Source organism: Zophobas morio, unplaced genomic scaffold (genome assembly GCF_036711695.1).
Source record: "Zophobas morio isolate AGI-343-1 ecotype UQ-CSIRO unplaced genomic scaffold, CSIRO_AGI_Zmor_V1 ptg000008l, whole genome shotgun sequence".
NCBI classification, from domain to species: Eukaryota; Metazoa; Arthropoda; class Insecta; order Coleoptera; family Tenebrionidae; genus Zophobas; species Zophobas morio.
In genome coordinates, this window is record NW_026972113.1 from 9096499 (window position 1) to 9114452 (window position 17954).

The following is a 17954-nucleotide window of genomic DNA, read 5'->3' on the forward strand; positions in this document are numbered from 1 at the left end:
TTTCGTACGAATTTATTTTCCACCAAGTCCTCTCAAGCGCATTTTAAAATAACAAAACTACCAAACCCCATCTTCAAAACCAGACCTGCTCATCCAATTAACAACTCTTTTGTCCCTAAACCCCCACATTTTTAAATCACAACCTTTACAACCAAATTGACCAATAATCCCACAAACGACGTAATTACACGTTATGCCCACAGTTTCGTTTCAGTTCCAGTAGATCAAGCATGTCCGATCATTACAAGCGACATTTAATGAAATTTAAAACAACCTCCTTTCGATATTAACTTGTCTCGAATTTTTTGAAGGATGACTGCTTGCCAAAACGAATCAATTACATCGTAAGCCCCAGAGAAACCTAATTGGAATCTTCAGCCAAATCGAGCGAAACACAACGTCGCGACATTATTCCATTTTCCGTTTTTCTTGCCAAAATTACCGCACACATTTCCTCGAGATAGTGCGATATGTTTTCGGGGTATCGATTTCTCATAATGGGAATTTTCGCAGCCCAAAAGAGCCGCCGTGAATACGAATGCGGGGACTTTGGAAAGTTCGGACGAAAATTAGTGAACGTTTCAAGAAATTTTTAGGTTTGATTGAATCACTGGGGGCCACGAAACTATAAACTGAAAGGTTGCGTGCTTGAGGAAAATTTAAATGATTTATAGCGACTTCGATAAGGAAATAGAGATGTTTTGTGATTTGTTGGTCGTCGTTTTTGAAAAAGCTCTAAGCGGTTTATCGGAAAAGAATTATACCTGTTGAGACACACGGGAATTGGGTCTCATCTATCCGATAGCGTTTTCGTTCTTTTTATAGAAGGAAAGTCGATGTTTTGTGTTTTCGCTTGCGTGACATTGTTGTGACGGAAAAATTAGCTGGCGGTAAACAGAGAATTAATTACGGGATAAGAGTTACGATCGTGAGCCATTTGGGGTTCGAATAAAATAATTCTCGACACCGAGCGTTCCCATTGGTTAGACAACGCATTACCTATTGAAGTGAATCACATAGAAAAATGATCGGAAAGTTTGCTTACCCGGAAACCGATATTAAATGAAAACGGGATTAGGCTACAAAGCTTTGACAATAAAATAAATCTAATTTGAATTTCCTCCGTTTTGTGTCTGAACTTGTCTCGGAGTGTATTTTCTAAAGCAAGCAAATGTCATCGTGTGAGTTAGCATTTTGCAGGATTTCGATGCCATTTGTCCAAATATGTTTTCACAATAGGCAGCTTACTGAGCTTACTGAAACGCGATGGGGTGAGCGTTTTGGGGGAAAATGCCACCTTATGCTGAGGGTTAGATCTTTGTAATAATGGTTGAAAATGAAGACGGCATGTGCAAAGGATTTGTAAAGACACTCGATCATTTTCGTATCGGTTTCAGAATTTGTCGTTGTATGAAAACGTAAAGGAGGGTGTCGGTGCCACCAAATCGATAATTCTATTAACGTTATTGGTAATGCCATGGGGTCGACGAGAATTGAGTGTGTTTTTAATTTTGTGGTGGTGTGTCAACGGTGAGATTGGCACGTTGATGTGACAAGTGTGAAGCGAAATTTCACTTGAAAATGTTAATTTTGATCATAACACATTTAATATTAACAACTTTAAGTGGAACCGTTGATTTTTAATATTGGGGTTCGAAAATTTATAAATTTTCGTTTAATAATATGACCACCAAAAAATTCTGACGAGACTTCTTAAAAACACTGAAATGTACAACAGAAACACTGATTGTTTAAAAATAAGTCCTATGATGTCCATAAAATTGAAGCTTTGATATTCAGCCTTTGAGATTCTGAAGCTCTAGGATTTAAAAATTGAAATTCGGATATTTGAAAGTACAATTTTGAAGCTTGAATATAGAAACGTTGATATTAAATATACAAAGACGAACAGTTGATTTTTAAATTTTGAGACTTGAAAATTTGTAACTTGAACTGCTGAAATGATCAGTAAAAAATTCTGAAGAGACTTCTTAAAAACACTGAGATGTACAACAGAAACACTGATTGTTTAAAAATAAGTCCTATGATGTCCATAAAATTGAAGCTTTGATGTTCAGCCTTTGAGATTTTGAAACTCCAGGATTTGAAAATTGAAATTTTTATATTTGAAAGTACAATTTTGAGGCTTGAATATAGAAACGCTGATATTAAATATACAAAGGGGAACAGTTGATTTTTTAAATTTTGAGACTTGAAAATTTGTAACTTGAACTGCTGAAATGATCAGTAAAAAATTCTGAAGAGACTTCTTAAAAACACTGAGATGTACAACAGAAACACTGATTGTTTCAAAATAAGTCCTATGATGTCCATAAAATTGAAGCTTTGATATTCAGCCTTTGAGATTTTGAAACTCCAGGATTTGAAAATTGAAATTTTTAAATTTGAAAGTACAATTTTTGAGCCTTGAATATAGAAACGCTGATACTAAATATACAAAGGGGAACAGTTGATTTTTAAAATTTTGAGACTTGAAAATTTGTAACTTGAACTGCTGAAATGATCAGTAAATAATTCTGAAGAGACTTCTTAAAAACACTGAGATGTACAACAGAAACACTGATTGTTTAAAAATAAGTCCTATGATGTCCATAAAATTGAAGCTTTGATATTCAGCCTTTGAGATTCTGAAGCTCTAGGATTTAAAAATTGAAATTCGGATATATGAAAGTACAATTTTGAGGCTTGAATATAGAAACGCTGATATTAAATATACAAAGAGGAACAGTTGATTTTTAAATTTTGAGACTTGAAAATTTGTAACTTGAACTGCTGAAATGATCAGTAAAAAATTCTGTCGAGACTTCTTAAAAACACTGAGATGTACAACAGAAACACTGATTGTTTAAAAATAAGTCCTATGATGTCCATAAAATTGAAGCTTTAATATTCAGCCTTTGAGATTTTGAAACTCCAGGATTTAAAAATCGAAATTTTGATATTTGAAAGTATAATTTTTGAGGATTGAATATGGAAACGTTGATATTAAATATACAAAGAGAAACAGTTGATTTTTAAAATTTTGAGACTTGAAAATTTTTAACTTGAACTGCTGAAATGATCAGTAAAAAATTCTGTCGAGACTTCTTAAAAACACTGAGATGTACAACATAAACACTGATTGGTTAAAAATAAGTCCTATGATGTCCATAAAATTGAAGCTTTGATATTCAGCCTTTGAGATTCTGAAGCTCTAGGATTTAAAAATTGAAATTCGGATATTTGAAAGTACAATTTTGAGGCTTGAATATAGAAACGCTGATATTAAATATACAAAGGGGAACAGTTGATTTTTAAATTTTGAGACTTGAAAATTTGTAACTTGAACTGCTGAAATGATCAGTAAAAAATTTTGAAGAGACTTCTTAAAAACACTGAGATGTACAACAGAAACACTGATTGTTTCAAAATAAGTGATATGATATCCATAAAATTGAAGCTTTGATATTCAGCCTTTGAGATTTTGAAACTCCAGGATTTGAAAATTGAAATTTTTATATTTGAAAGTACAATTTTAAGGCTTGAATATAGAAACGCTGATATTAAATATACAAAGAGGAACAGTTGATTTTTAAATTTTGAGACTTGAAAATTTGTAACTTGAACTGCTGAAATGATCAGTAAAAAATTCTGAAGAGACTTCTTAAAAACACTGAGATGTACAACAGAAACACTGATTGTTTAAAAATAAGTCCTATGATGTCCATAAAATTGAAGCTTTGATATTCAGCCTTTGAGATTCTGAAGCTTTGGGATTTAAAAATTGAAATTTGGATATTTGAAAGTACAATTTTGAGGCTTGAATATAGAAACGCTGATATTAAATATACAAAGGGGAACAGTTGATTTTTAAATATTGAGATTTGTAAATGTGTAATTTGAACTGTTGAAATGATCACTAAAAAATTCTTAAGAGACTTCTAAAAGACACATTTCGAACGATTATTGTAAAAACGGTGAAATTTATTGGAAGCTTGAATATTTATATTGGAACGTTGACATGTAAACGCAAACCCTGAATTTTTAAAAAGAAGACTTATTTTAGCTTTTATATTCGGCCTTTGAAAGTACAGATTTTGAGGCTTGATATTAAAATAATCAAAGTGGAACCGTTGATTTTTAAATATTGAGACATTAAAATTTATAAGTTGAACTGCTGGAGCCGAAAATTAACGTTGATGTTTAATAATATGACCACTAAAAGATTCTGGCGAGACTTCTAAAACACACATTTCAAACGACTATTGTAAATACGGACAAATTTAGTGAAAGCTTGAACATTTAAACGTTGAAATGTATAACGCATACACTGAATGTTTAAAAATGAAAGCCATGACATCAATAAAATTGAAGATTTGATATTCAGCCTTTGAGATTTTGAAACTCCAGGATTTAAAAATTGAAACGTTGATATTAAATATACAAAGTGGAATAGTTGATTTTTAGATATTAAGATTTGAAAATTTGTAACTTGAACTGTTGAAATGATCACTAAAAAATTCTGAAGAAACTTCTAAAAGTCACATTTCGAACGATTATTGTAAATACGGTGAAATTTATTGGAACCTTGAATATGTATATTATGTAAACGCAAACCCTGAATTTTTAAAAAGAAGACTTATTTTAGCTTTTATATTCGGCCTTTGAAATTCTAAAGTTCCAGGATTTAAAATCCGCAATTTTAACACTTGAGAGAACAGATTTCGAGGCTTGATATTAAAATAATCAAACTGGAACCGTTGATTTTTAAATATTGAGACTTTAAAATTCATAAGTTGAACTGCTGGAGCCGAAAATGAACGTTGATGTTTAGTAATATGACCACTAAAAGATTCTGGCGAGACTTCTAAAACACACATTTCAAACGATGATTGTAAAAACGGTCAAATTTAGTGGAAGTTTGAACATTTTTAAACGTTGAAATGTATAACGCAAACACTGAATGTTTAAAAAAAAGCCATAACATCCATAAAATTGAAGCTTTGATATTCAGCCTTTGAAATTTCGAAACTCCAGATTTTAAAAATTGAAATTTTTATATTTGAAATTTCAATTTTTGAAGCTTGTATAGAAACGTTGATATTAAATATACAAAGTCGAATAGTTGATTTTTAAATATTGACATTTGAAAATTTGTAACTTGAACTGTTTAAATGATCACTGAAAAATTCTGAAGAGACTTCTAAATGACACATTTCGAACGATTATTGTAAATACGGTGAAATTTAGTGGAAGTTTGACAATGAACGTTGATGTTTAATAATATGGTCATAAAAAAATCTGACGAGACTTGAAAATTGCACAGTGAAATCATTAACGTAAATTCGGTGAAATGGAAGCTTGAATATTTAAACGTTGAGATCTAAATTGCAAACACTTGAATGTTAGAAAATAAGACCTATGACATCTATAAAGGTGAAGCTTGGATATTTAATATGCAAAGTGGAACCGTTGATTTTTAAATATTGAGCTTTGAAAATTTATAAATTGAACTAGTAGAGCGGAAAATGAACGTTGATATTTAATAATATGGTCACAAAAGAAATCGAAATGACACAATCAACGAAAATTGTGTGACATTTAGTGGAAGCTTGAATGTTTAAACGTTGATATGTAAAACGCAAACACATGGATGTTCGAAAATAAGACCTATAACTTCTCTAAAATTGAAGCTTTGATATTCAACTTTTGAGATTATGGAGCTCCAGGACTTAAAAAGTGAAATTTTGGTATTTAGGTACAGTCTTTAAGTTTTGAATACAGAAACGTTGATATTTAATATGCAAAGTGGAACCGTTGATTTTTAAATATTGTGCTGTGAAAATTTATTAGTTGAACTTTTGGAGCGGAAAATGAACGTTGATGTTTAATTATATCGTCACTAAAAATATCTGACCAGTCTTCGAAATGACACAATTTAACAATCAACGAAAATTCTGTGACATTTAGTGGAAGCTTGAATGTTTAAACGTTGACATAAAACGCAAGCACATGAATGTTTGAAAATAAGTCCTATGACCTCTGTAAAATTAAACCTTTGATATTTAGCTTTTGAGATTATGGAGTTCCAGAACTTAAAAAGTGAAATTTTGATATTTACGTAGTTTTTAAATTTCGACTACAGAAACGTTGATGTTTAATATAAAAAGTGGAACCGTTGATTTTTAGATAGTGTGGCTTGAAAATTTATGAGTTGAACTTTTGGGGCGTAAAATGAATGTTGATATTTAATTATATGGTCACAAAAAAAATCTGACCAGTCTTCGAATTGATACAAATCAAACAATCAACGAAAATTCTGTGACATTTAGTGGAAGCTTGAATGTTTAAACGTTGATATGTAAAACGCAAACATAGAAATGTTCGAAAATAAGACTTATGATGTCTCTAAAGTTGAAGCTTTGATATTCAGCTTTTGAGATTATGGAGCTCCAGGGCTTAAAAAGTGAAATTTTGATATTTACGTACAATATTTAAATTTTGACTATAGAAACGTTGAAATTTAATATGCGAAGTGGATTGATTTTTAGATATTATGGCTTGAAAATTTATAATTGGAACTTTTGCAGCGGAAAACGAACGTAGATGTTTAATAATATGGTCACTAAAAAAAATCTGACGAATCTTCGAAATGACACAGTTCAGACAATCAACGAAAATTCTGTGACATTGAATGTTTAAACGTTGATATGTAAAACGCAAACAATGAATGTTCGTAAATAAGTCCTATGACATCTCTAAAATTGAACCTTTGATATTCAGCTTTTGAGATTATGGAGATCCAGGACTTAAAAAGTGAAATTTTGATATTTACGTACAGTTTTTAAGTTTTGACCACAGAAACGTTGATATTTTATATTCAACATGGAACCGTCTGTTTTTTAATATTGTGGCTTGAAAATTTATAAGTTGAAGCGGAAAATGAACGTTGATATTTAATAATATGGTCACTAAAAAAAATCTGGCGAGTCTTTAAAATGGCAATAGTTCGAACAATTATCGAAAATTCTGTGAAATTTAGTGGAAGCTTGAATGTTTAAACGTTGATATGTAAAACGCAAACACACGAATGTTCAAAAATAAAACCTATGACCTCGATAAAATCGAAGTTCTAATTGATATTCAGCTTTTGAGATTGTGGAAGTTCAGGATTTAAAAAGTGATATTCACGTTCAATTTTTAAGTTTTGACTGCCGAAAATAAACGTTGATATTTAGTGATGGCACCCGAGTTTTATATTTAAGGCTTCCGCATTAAAAAAGCTCAAAAGCTTCGCCTGAAACTCAAAGTGTAATCTTTTTGTGGAGAAAAACGTCTCTGGACATTGCCCATTCGACTCGTGCGTAAATATTCTCGTAAAATTATTTTAGTGTCGTGCGGTTAGTTGTGCCAAGAGTCCATCGAACTCTTGGACGATTTGCGGTGTCGAATAAACGTGCCATCGTACCAAGTCATCAATTTCGACCCAAGTCAAGGCCATCCTGAAGACGCTCAAGGGTCGATACGTCTCCGCCGCTTTTCAAAAAAACCCGTTTCTAATGCGCCTTTTCCAAGATCGTAATCCACAGGTACATTTTAGCGTTTTATTACAACTAATAGAAACGGTGGCGATTTTATCGTTTTATTCCGGCATGAAATCACGCAAACATGTCGTTCATATTTTTTATATGCGCTGGGACATAATTGGATTCCAATTTATGCTTATCCGACTGTAAATTTTCATTTCAAAAAACTCTCCGCATAATTGCGGCTTCCACGCTAATTATTTTTCTCTTTCTTTCAGGTGAGTGACCTTTGAGGAAAACCAGTGTCAGCATGGGGAAATTTAGACATTAGTGGTGGAAATCAATAACGACTATTTTTAGTAAGTAAAGTGATTACGTTTGTCATACAACAAAGACTGTTGCTGGGTAATGAAAATCGAATAAATCGACGGCCCGATGCTTTCGTATAAATTTTTAACCGCAAAATCGCTTTTTTGCTTTGCTCCGATTGGCCAATCGATCGCGCTTTTAACCAATCAACGTTACGTAAAGTCATTTTTGCATAATTATGCTTCGATCGGAATGCTAATCGGACCTTGACGAATGAAAACGACACTTGATAGATCATATTGAAAAGCGCTTTTGCCTGGAAATCGACTTTATTAAAAAAGCGTGCAGATTTTTCTATTTCGTGTTGCCGTGTTTATTTTAGATTAGACGAGATTAGATACGCGAGATTTACTCAACTTTGACATTCTAATTGCTATTCAACGACGCGTGGTAATGGAGGTGTATTATAAGCAGATAAATTTCCTTTGGAAGTTGGAAATTACACCACGAGTCATCTTTTGTTGTTATTATCGTCGCTAATTGATGCAAAGTGTAGGGATCGGATGGTGTTTGCACGTCCGCGAAGTGTTAATTAAGAGATTTTTAATGTGTCGTTAATTGAGGCGTGAGTGCGTAGTTAATACGTCGTCGGGAACAGTCGTTTATCGAACAGATAGAGTGATCACGTGGCTACAAAATGACTTGTAAATTACTCCATCTGTTCGGTAAACGCAGTCCAGTTTGGTGATCTACGCTGTTCTTATTTCTCCCTTCGGCCGGGTGTCCGCCCTCCGTGGAAGAAAAAGTGCGTTAATATTAATTAGGGGCTGTCCAGGGGTGGCGCGAACCCAGTTTTTGTTTATGCATTTTCCATGAAACTGTCAAGATTAATTAAAGGGTGAGAATTATCGTCACGTGCGACAAGTGGTGAATTTCGATACGGCTCTGTTGGGTTATTTTGGTCGACAGATAAAAGTTTTAATTCAAGTTTTATGCTCCCGAGTGATCGTAACGGGTTGTTAATTATTAAAAACATAACGACTCCGGTCGTTACGTTGTGTTATTAATCTACGTCTCGAAAAAATATAGTGACTCTAAAAGCAATTAGCTTTATTGAAGCAAGTAATGATGCTATAAAGTGATCTTTAATCATCGAAGTGACTTGCACTATTCATTCAGCGATGCTACAGAGAAATTGGGGAAAATTTCTCGTGAGTAAAATTGTCTGTTCTTTTAAAGTTCCGTCGCAATAAGAGCGGAGTACAAAGAAAGTCGCTTCGGTTTGTGGTGGGTTTAAGCTGAATTGTCAGCAACAGGCAGTCTTAAATGGAAAAGTTCTGAGGTTTCATCATATGTAGTGTTTCGAGGGGGAGATTAAATTACTTAAAAGTTAAAATTGTCTACTTTGTGCGAGATTAAGTGGATTCGCGTCTTCCCCGAGCGAAATATTGCAGTTTAATATGTCGACGTCGTTTGCAAAAACGCAGAAAAGTCGCGGACTGAGAGCGAACCCTTGTCACCGAAACTAAGTAACCTCACATTCGGTATTTAGTGCGCTTAATATTGCAAGTGGACGTTCCGCTCGCTAATGACTTTTCCTAGTAATAGCTAAAATAGGACCCGCCACGATTGGATTCATCTCCGGTCGCTAATGGACGTCGCGTTTCTGGAATAGTAATTCCGCTTTCGTCGTTTTGCTCCGAAACCACCACAGATGACTAATTCAGCCGAATTCATAATCTAAATTAAGGCGAATTGACCCAGGGACTGGACTAGATCGAGCTAATCCACTTAATTAAATCGCGCTCCGATTTATTATCCGGCGTCGCGACGTTCCAGCCAAGTTTTGGTTGGAAATCGAAAACGTCGAATAATTTATTAGTCGCTATTTAACGGTTGCTTGTATTGTTGCTGGCTTTCGCAATTGTCTGTGTTCAATAAAGTTGGCGACCCGATTTGCTGGCGCCTGGTTTATCGACCAAGTGCTTGCTTCCAGCGAAAAGAAAGTCATCGTGATAATTTCGACGTGACGGAATTGTTGGAATTTTTTACTAATTGGGAGAGATTTGTGGGGGGTTTTGGCGCGATGAGCGATCAATCGGATATTTTAAGCGGGGGGGATATTGTTGGTTGCATATCCGGAAGAAACAGGGAAGGTGTGGTTTGTTACAAAGCTAGGTGTCGTGGTGGGTATTACAGAGCGCTGTAGGAATGTATCGGCTTCCGACAAATAGAGGGCAGCACGTATTTCGCGACGTGTGATGTAATATATTGCGTATAGATGGCGCAATGTAATGACGTCGCATCTCCACATTGGTTTATTTTTCTCGTAGATCCCTTCATTCATAATCATATATTATCATTTACTCGAAATATTTTTTGTTGTTGACACCTATATGGAGAAAAAAAAAAAAGAAAAAAAAAGCAACTGCTTTTTAAGAATGATTTAAGAATTTCTATTTTGTCTTGTATTGTTGGTTGCCTACCGATTGTGGTAAAAAGTTGGTTGCATAACGAAGCGGCTGTGGATTAATTTTCTACGTTTGCAGCATTTTATTTTTCAATTTCTGATAAACTTGTGGCTAAGAAACGAAGAAACACTTTTCTTTTCCGTTTTTTTTTTCTTTCTCTCCGGTTTCTTCATACTTCTTCCCGTTTTCTCTCTTCCCTAACTCAATGGTTTCATTAAAAACAATCCTTTACAAAAACGAAACCTTTCTTTTGAACACATGCTGAAAAGAAATTGAAAAATAAAATGAGAGAGAGAGAGAGAAAGAGAAAGAGAGAAAGCGTGAAGGATGGATGAAACAAACGAGAAGAAGAGAGAAAGAAGGAACAGAAACGGTGTGGAAGAAGAAAAAAGAAACGGAAGGGACAGATTGCCTTTCCACCTCGTCGCCTCTCCCTCCTTCTACCCCTCACTCTCCTCTCTCTCGACTTCTCTTTCTCTTGTTTTGTTCTCTCCGACTTTTTTCTCTCTGATTTTTCTCTCTCCGATTTTTTTATCTCCAATTTTTCTCTCTTTGATTTTCCTCCCTCCGATTTTTCTTTCTCCGATTTTTCTCTCAGATTTTTCTTTGTCCTATTTTTCTTTTTCCGACTGTTCTCTGTACGATTTTTCTTTCTCCGATTTTTCTTCCTTCTACAGTTCTCTCTTCTAATGTCTCGGACTCTTTTTCCCCTCTCCACTTTTGTCTCAGACTCTTTTTCTCTCCCTCTTCTTTCCTCGACTTTTTCTTTCTCTCTCAGTTTCATTCTTTCACTCTCCTCTCTTTCGTTCTCTCTTTTCTCGAATTTTTCTCTCTTCAGCTTCCTCTCTCTTCGACTTTCTCTCTTTTCGACTTCCTCCCTCTCTCGACTTCCTCCCTCTCTCGACTTTCTCTCCCTTCGACTTTTTTTCTCTTCGACTTTCTCTCTCTTCGACTTTTTTTCTCTTCGACTTTCTCACCCTTCAACTTTCTCTCCCTTCGAGTTTTTCTCCCTTCGATTTTTTCTCCCTTCGAGTTTGTCTCCCTTCCACTTTGTCTCCCTTCCACTTTGTCTCTCTTCAACTTTTTTTTCCTTTAACCTTCTCTACCTTCGACCTTCTGTCTCTTCGATTTTATCTCTCTTCGACTTTTTCCCCCGTTGACTTTCTCCCATTCCGGCTTTCTCTCTCTTCGACTTTCTCTTCTTTGGATTTTCTCACTCTCCCGATATTCTCTCCTTTCCACTTTTTCTCCCTTCGACCTTCTCTCGCTTCGACTTTGTCTCCCTTCGATTTTTCCCCGTTTGACTTTTCCCTGTTTGACTTTCTCTCCTTTCGACCTTTTCTCTCTTTTTTTGGATTTTTCTCTCTTTGGCTTTCTCTCTTATGGACTTTCTCTCTTATGGACTTTCTCTCTCTTCGACTTTCTGTCTCTCGACTTTCTCTCCCTTCGACTTTCCGTCTCTCGGACTTCTCCCCCTTCGACTTTTACTCCCTTTGACTTTCTCTCTGTTCGATTTTCTGTTCCTTCGATCTTCCCTCCCTTCGACTTTTTTCTCCTTCGACTTTTTCCTCCTTCGACTTTTTCCTCCTTCGACTTTTTCCTCCTTCGACTTTTTCCTCCTTCGACTTTTTCCTCCTTCGACTTTTTCCTCCTTCGACTTTTTCCTCCTTCGACTTTTTCCTCCTTCGACTTTTTCCTCCTTCGACTTTTTCCTCCTTCGACTTTTTCCTCCTTCGACTTTTTCCTCCTTCGACTTTTTCCTCCCTCGACTTTCTCTCCCTTCGACTTTCTCTCCGTTCGAGTTTCTCTCCCTTCGATTTTTTCTCCCTTCGAGTTTGTCTCCCTTCGACTTTGTCTCCCTTCCACTTTGTCTCTCTTCGACTTTTTCTCCCTTTAACCTTCTCTCCCTTCGACCTTCTGTCTCTTCGATTTTATCTCTCTTCGACTTTTTCTCCCGTTGACTTTCTCCCATTCCGGCTTTCTCTCTCTTCGACTTTCTCTCGCTTCGACTTTGTCTCCCTTCGATTTTTCCCCGTTTGAGTTTTCCCTCTTTGACTTTCTCTCCTTTCGACCTTTTCTCTCTTTGGCTTTCTCTCTTGTGGACTTTCTCTCTCTTCGACTTTCTGTCTCTCGGACTTCTCCCCCTTCGACTTTTGCTCCCTTTGACTTTCTCTCTGTTAGATTTTCTGTCCCTTCGACCTACCCTCCCTTCGACTTTTTTCTCCTTCGACTTTGTCTCTCTTCGACTTTTTCCTCCTTCGACTTTTTCCTCCTTCGACTTTTTCCTCCTTCGACTTTTTCCTCCTTCGACTTTTTCCTCTTTCGACTTTTTCCTCCTTCGACTTTTTCCCCCCTCGACTTTCTCTCCCCTCGACTTTCTCTCCCTTCGACTTTCTCTCCGTTCGAATTTCTCTCCCTTCGATTTTTTCTCCCTTCGAGTTTGTCCCCCTTCGACTTTGTCTCCCTTCCACTTTGTCTCTCTTCGACTTTTTCTCCCATTAACCTTCTCTCCCTTCGACCTTCTATCTCTTCGATTTTATCTCTCTTCGACTTTTTTCCCCGTTGACTGTCTCCCATTCCGGCTTTCTCTCTCTTCGACTTTCTCTTCTTTTGACTTTCTCACTCTCCCGATATTCTCTCGTTTCCACTTTCTCTTCCTTCGACCTTCTCTCCCTTCGACCTTCTCTCGCTTCGACTTTGTCTCCCTTCGATTTTTCGCCGTTTGACTTTTCCCTCTTTGACTTTCTCTCCTTTCGACCTTTTCTCTCTTTTTTTGGCTTTTTCTCTTTGGCTTTCTCTCTTTTGGACTTTCTCTCTCTTCGACTTTCTGTCTCTCGACTTTCTCTCCCTTCGACTTTCCGTCTGTCGGACTTCTCCCCCTTCGACTTTTACTCCCTTTGACTTTCTCTCTGTTCGATTTTCTGTCCCTTCGATTTTCTGTCCCTTCGATTTTCTGTCCCTTCGATCTTCCCTCCCTTCGAGTTTTTTCACCTTCGATATTGTCTCTCTTCGACTTTTTCCTCCTTCGACTTTTTCCTTCTTCGACTTTTTCCCCCCTCGACTTTTTCCCCCCTCGACTTTCTCTCTGTTCGAGTTTCTCTCCGTTCGAGTTTCTCTCCGTTCGAGTTTCTCTCCGTTCGAGTTTCTCTCCGTTCGAGTTTCTCTCCGTTCGAGTTTCTCTCCGTTCGAGTTTCTCTCCCTTAAATTTTTTCTCCCTTCGAGTTTGTCTCCCTTCGACTTTGTCCCCCGTCCAATTTGTCTCTCTTCGACTTTTTCTCCCTTTAACGTTCTCTCCCTTCGACCTTCTGTCTCTTCGATTTTATCTCTCTTCGACTTTTTCCCCCGTTGACTTTCTCCCATTCCGGCTTTCTCTCTCTTCGACTTTCTCTTCTTTTGACTTTCTCACTCTCCCGATATTCTCACTTTTCCACTTTCTCTCCCTTCGACTTTCCGTCTTTCGGAGTTCTCCCCCTTCGACTTTTACTCCCTTTGACTTTCTCTCTGTTCGATTTTCTGTCCCTTCGATCTTCCCTCCCTTCGACTTTTTTCTCCTTCGACTTTTTCCTCCTTCGACTTTTTCCTCCTTCGATTTTTTCCTCCTTCGACTTTTTCCCCCCTCGACTTTCTCTCCCTTCGACTTTCTCTCCGTTCGAGTTTCTCTCCCTTCGATTTTTTCTCCCTTCGAGATTGTCTCCCTTCGACTTTGTCTTCCTTCCACTTTGTCTCTCTTCGACTTTTTCTCCCTTTAACCTTCTCTCCCTTCGACTTTCTGTCTCTTCGATCTTATCTCTCTTCGACTTTTTCCCCCGTTGACTTTCTCCCATTCCGGCTATCTCTCCCTTCGACTCTCTCTTCTTTTGGTTTTCTCACTCTCCCGATATTCTCTCCTTTCCACTTTTTCTCCCTTCGACCTTCTCTCGCTTCGACTTTGTCTCCCTTCGATTTTTCCCCGTTTGACTTTTCCCTCTTTGACTTTCTCTCCTTTCGACCTTTTCTCTCTTTTTTTGGCTCTTTGGCTTTCTCTCTTTTGGAGTTTCTCTCTCTTCGACTTTCTGTCTCTCGACTTTCTCTCCCTTCGACTTTCTGTCTCTCGGACTTCTCCCCCTTCGACTTTTATTCCCTTTGACTTTCTCTCTGTTCGATTTTCTGTCCCTTCGATCTCCCTACCCTTCGACTTTTTTCTCCTTCGACTTTTTCCTCCTTCGACTTTTTCCTCCTTCGACTTTTTCCCCCTTCGACTTTTTCCCCCCTCGACTTTCTCTCCCTTCGATCTTCCCTCCCTTCGACTTTTTCTCCCTTCGACTGTTTCTCCCTTCGACTGTTTCTCCCTTCGACTTTATCTCTCTTTTTTCGGCCCTTTCCCTCCGGTTTCACTGCCTTCCTCCCGTTTCCTCTCAATTCCTTCCGTTTCCTCTCTTTTCTTCCCGATTCCTATCTCTTTACGATATTCCCTCTCTGTTAATTGGTTCTCGATCCAAATTCCTCTCTTCCCGGTTTTCTCTCTTCCGGTTCCTGTCACTCCTTTCCGCTTGCGTTTTGTCTCTATTTTCCCTAGTTTCCTTTGTAGTTTTCTCTCCTCCCTCCTATTCCTCCCTCTCTCTCTCTCTCGTTTGTTTCCATTCTCTCCCTTGCGTTTTCCGTCTTTCTCTTCTCTTTCCTTTCTGTTTCTGGTTTTTCCCTCTCCGTTCTCTCTTTTTCTCTCTCCCGCCCCTTTTTCTCTCTTTCCCTACCCGTCCTCTCTCTCTGTATTTCCTCTCACTGTCATTTCTGACTTTTTCTCTCCAGCTTTGGCTTTCTTTCTCCGGCCTTATGTGTCTCCTGCTTTTTTCCTTTCGGTTTTATTTCTTTCTTTTTCTCTTCTGGGCTTTTCTCCCTTTCCGGTTCTTTCCGGCTTCGTTTCGTAGTTAAAATTTTAATGAAACCCTCGAGAGGAGTGGCGCTTTAAAGAAAGAGGGAAAAAGAAAGATAAAGGAAGAAATAGGGAGAGAAAGAGTCGGAGATCAAGAATGAGAGAGCGTGGGAGGGAGGAGGAAAAAGAAAATAAACCTAGGCGAAGGAAAAGATGGGGAAGAGTAGGGGAGAGTGGAAACAAGAAAGAGATCTAGGAAATAGGAGAAAAACGGGGGAAGAGGGACGAAACTGCAGAAGGAGGGAGCTAGAGGAAACTGGCGAGAGAAAACTCGGAGAAAGAGAGGGAAAATCGTAGAGAGATAGGAAACAGGAAGAAACAGAAAAAGAGGGGAAACCAAAACGGGAAGGACAGAGTGAAAACGAGGGAGGGGAAGAAGACGCGTGGGAGAGAGGCAGAGGAAACTGAAGAAAAAAATAGAGAAATCGAAAGAAAACGAGAAGACATAGTAGGAAGGGAGAGAGAGGAAATTGGAGTGAGAATATCAGAGAGAGGAAACTGGAAAGAGAAGCGGGGGAATGAAACGGAAGAGTTAGAGGGAACTGGAGAAAGACAGTGAAGAGGGATGGGAAACGGAGGAGACAAGGAAAACAGTCGAGAAGGAGGAAACAGGGGTGGCAGACGAAATAGGAGAGGGAAAGGAATCCGGAGAGAGACACAGAGAAAGTGCAGAGGGCAAGACATGAAACGAGGCAGAGAAATAAAACAAGAGGCAGAGAAAATCGGAAGTAGAACGAGCAAATGAGAGCGAAAAAAGAAACAGGAAGGAGAGATTTATCTTGGTAGGGAAAGAAAATCGGGGAGAGGAAGAGGATGCGAGAAAGACAGAGGGAGGGACACAAAAATTTTTTTAAATCATTTCTCATTGCCCAAAGAAAAAAGGGGAAGGAAACGGAAGAGAGGTAGAAAGTAGGGAGAAGAGAGAGAGGACGAGAGAACGAGATATTTCTAATTAGTTTATTAAACAGTGAAAGGTTAATTATATTCAGACTACGGCAAAAATGTTTGGACAATGAATTGATATGATAGTTACATGAAAGAACAATCAAAAGTTTGAACTTTTCTTGTAGTAACAATTTATTAAATGTCTCATGAATACACTAAATAATACATGACCAATTATGAAGCCTTGAGAAATTCTAAAATGAAGTAGAATTTCTATACCGAATGAAAGAAAATCACAAATTTAAAATCACATCATCAAAAAGCACAGGTAGGCGACTCCTCAGCTTTTAAAAGCCCACATCCCGCAATTGTGATATTCAGTTCTTTAAAGCTCTAAAAATAAATCATTGTCATTAATGCCGGCGCTTCGAGGAGCGGCACCAGCGCTTTCCCATTAAATTTTCAATACACAAACACCATTCCCTCGCAGGATAACTCATCGAGGCAAAAACCAACGGCAGGATTCAATAACAATACGAAAGCTCTCAGTACCGCCAACTCCTCGTGTTCTTTTATGCCTCCGGCCTTTTTACAAACAAGTTTTCCAACCGTGCCTTTTTCAATCAGCGCAAGGGAGGGGTTTGATGAAAACTTTCACTACCTCACCCAAATAAAAAAAGCTGTACCGAGCGTTATGAAAAAGCTCGAGGGAAAAAGTCGACGGAATCGAGGGACGGGGGAAGTTTGAATGACAAGTGAAAAACTGTACACAAATTACACTCAACCAGAAGTAACGAGATTACACTTTAACACAATCTGGGTGTCACCGGATGTCAAGCAGATGGCTCGCGTCACTGCGGTGGACCATTCCGAAACGGTGGACCCACATAATGAGGACCCGGTTAATTGCTAACAATGCCGAAAAACGACTGCATTAAAATCGCGTTCGAAAGGGGAAATGAATTGTGTTTGTAGAGATAAAATTTCAGACGAGGTTGCATAACGAGATTAAAGTCGCGAATTTTGCGGAACTGGGGCGGAACGAACGGTTTTTGTTGGACTAGAAAAATTTGAAAATTGCGTTCCGGTTTTCTTTGACACCTCAAGGGCTCGTTCTATTTTGTTTCGAGTAAGCCGCTCAAGAACCGAATTAATCCTATCCAGACACGTACCATTGTAAGTGTGAAACGTCAAGTACTCACCATTATACAACACAGGAACGTGCATACAAAATGTCCCTACATCGCACACCGTCCGCCTCGATCAATCAACATCAAAGACACACGAACAAAAAAAAAGTGTCAGCAGTGTCTTCGTTCTTAAATCTCCATTCCAGGCGTCTCTGGGAGGAGATTTATTCGAATTTTATTGTCCCGAAACGAGTCAGAGATGACTTCGGACAGACGTGGTGAATAATTCATGTACTTGCTTGATTCGGTGGATTTTAAATTCGATTTTGGGATTTATGCTAAACTTGAAGGAAACTTGCGGTGTTTGATAACCCTTTGGCACGGAGTTAATAAACACACGATCTCAGACACGTGCGCCCTGGGGTGAAATAATACACCAAGAGGCCGGCGTTGCATGCGGGGGATCCACACTTAGGGAGCCCAAACAATGCGAATCAATCCAAGACTCCCCAGACTAAATAGGGCTCGCGGAGCGAGCAATTTGTGCAAAAAGATACGGGACCGAAGTGTTTCTTACCCGAATCGTGCCTCAGCACCTGAATGACGCCACTCCCGCCCAGCCCAGCAATTCCCAACAAAATTTATGTCTCCGCCTTAGAATTAAACCCAATTGTAAGCAATCCAAGACCAGGTGTTTGGATTTTTTCAGACGCCCCATGCAGAA

The 17954-nt window shown here is 38.0% G+C and overlaps 2 protein-coding genes across 2 annotated transcripts in view; one reads left to right on the top strand and one right to left on the bottom strand.

Annotated features, from left to right (window-relative positions):
* Positions 1-17954, top strand: part of LOC135125234 (centaurin-gamma-1A) — a 155362-nt gene that overhangs the window by 52753 nt on the left and 84655 nt on the right. The window lies entirely within an intron of this gene.
* Positions 10199-12883, bottom strand: LOC135125500 (trichohyalin-like). The gene is made up of 5 exons (XM_064051161.1): positions 12510-12883; positions 11711-12450; positions 11413-11634; positions 10727-11278; positions 10199-10227 (listed from the first exon to the last, which is right to left on the bottom strand). The coding sequence occupies exons 1-5, from the start codon at positions 12881-12883 to the stop codon at positions 10199-10201; spliced, it is 1917 nt and encodes a 638-aa protein (XP_063907231.1).

What these genes read in the sequence shown, in the direction of transcription:
- LOC135125500 (XM_064051161.1), bottom strand. Translation starts at nt 12,883, where the DNA reads ATGGGAGACAGTCAACGGGGAAAAAAGTCGAAGAGAGATAAAATCGAA. An exon ending in AGAAAAAAGTCGAAGGGAGG is followed by an intron (nt 12,451 to 12,509) that starts GTAGGTCGAAGG and finishes CAAAAGTCGAAG; the next exon opens with GGGGAGAAGTCCGAGAGACA. An exon ending in AAGGAGGGAGAGGCGACGAG is followed by an intron (nt 10,228 to 10,726) that starts GTGGAAAGGCAA and finishes TTCTCCATATAG; the next exon opens with GTGTCAACAACAAAAAATAT.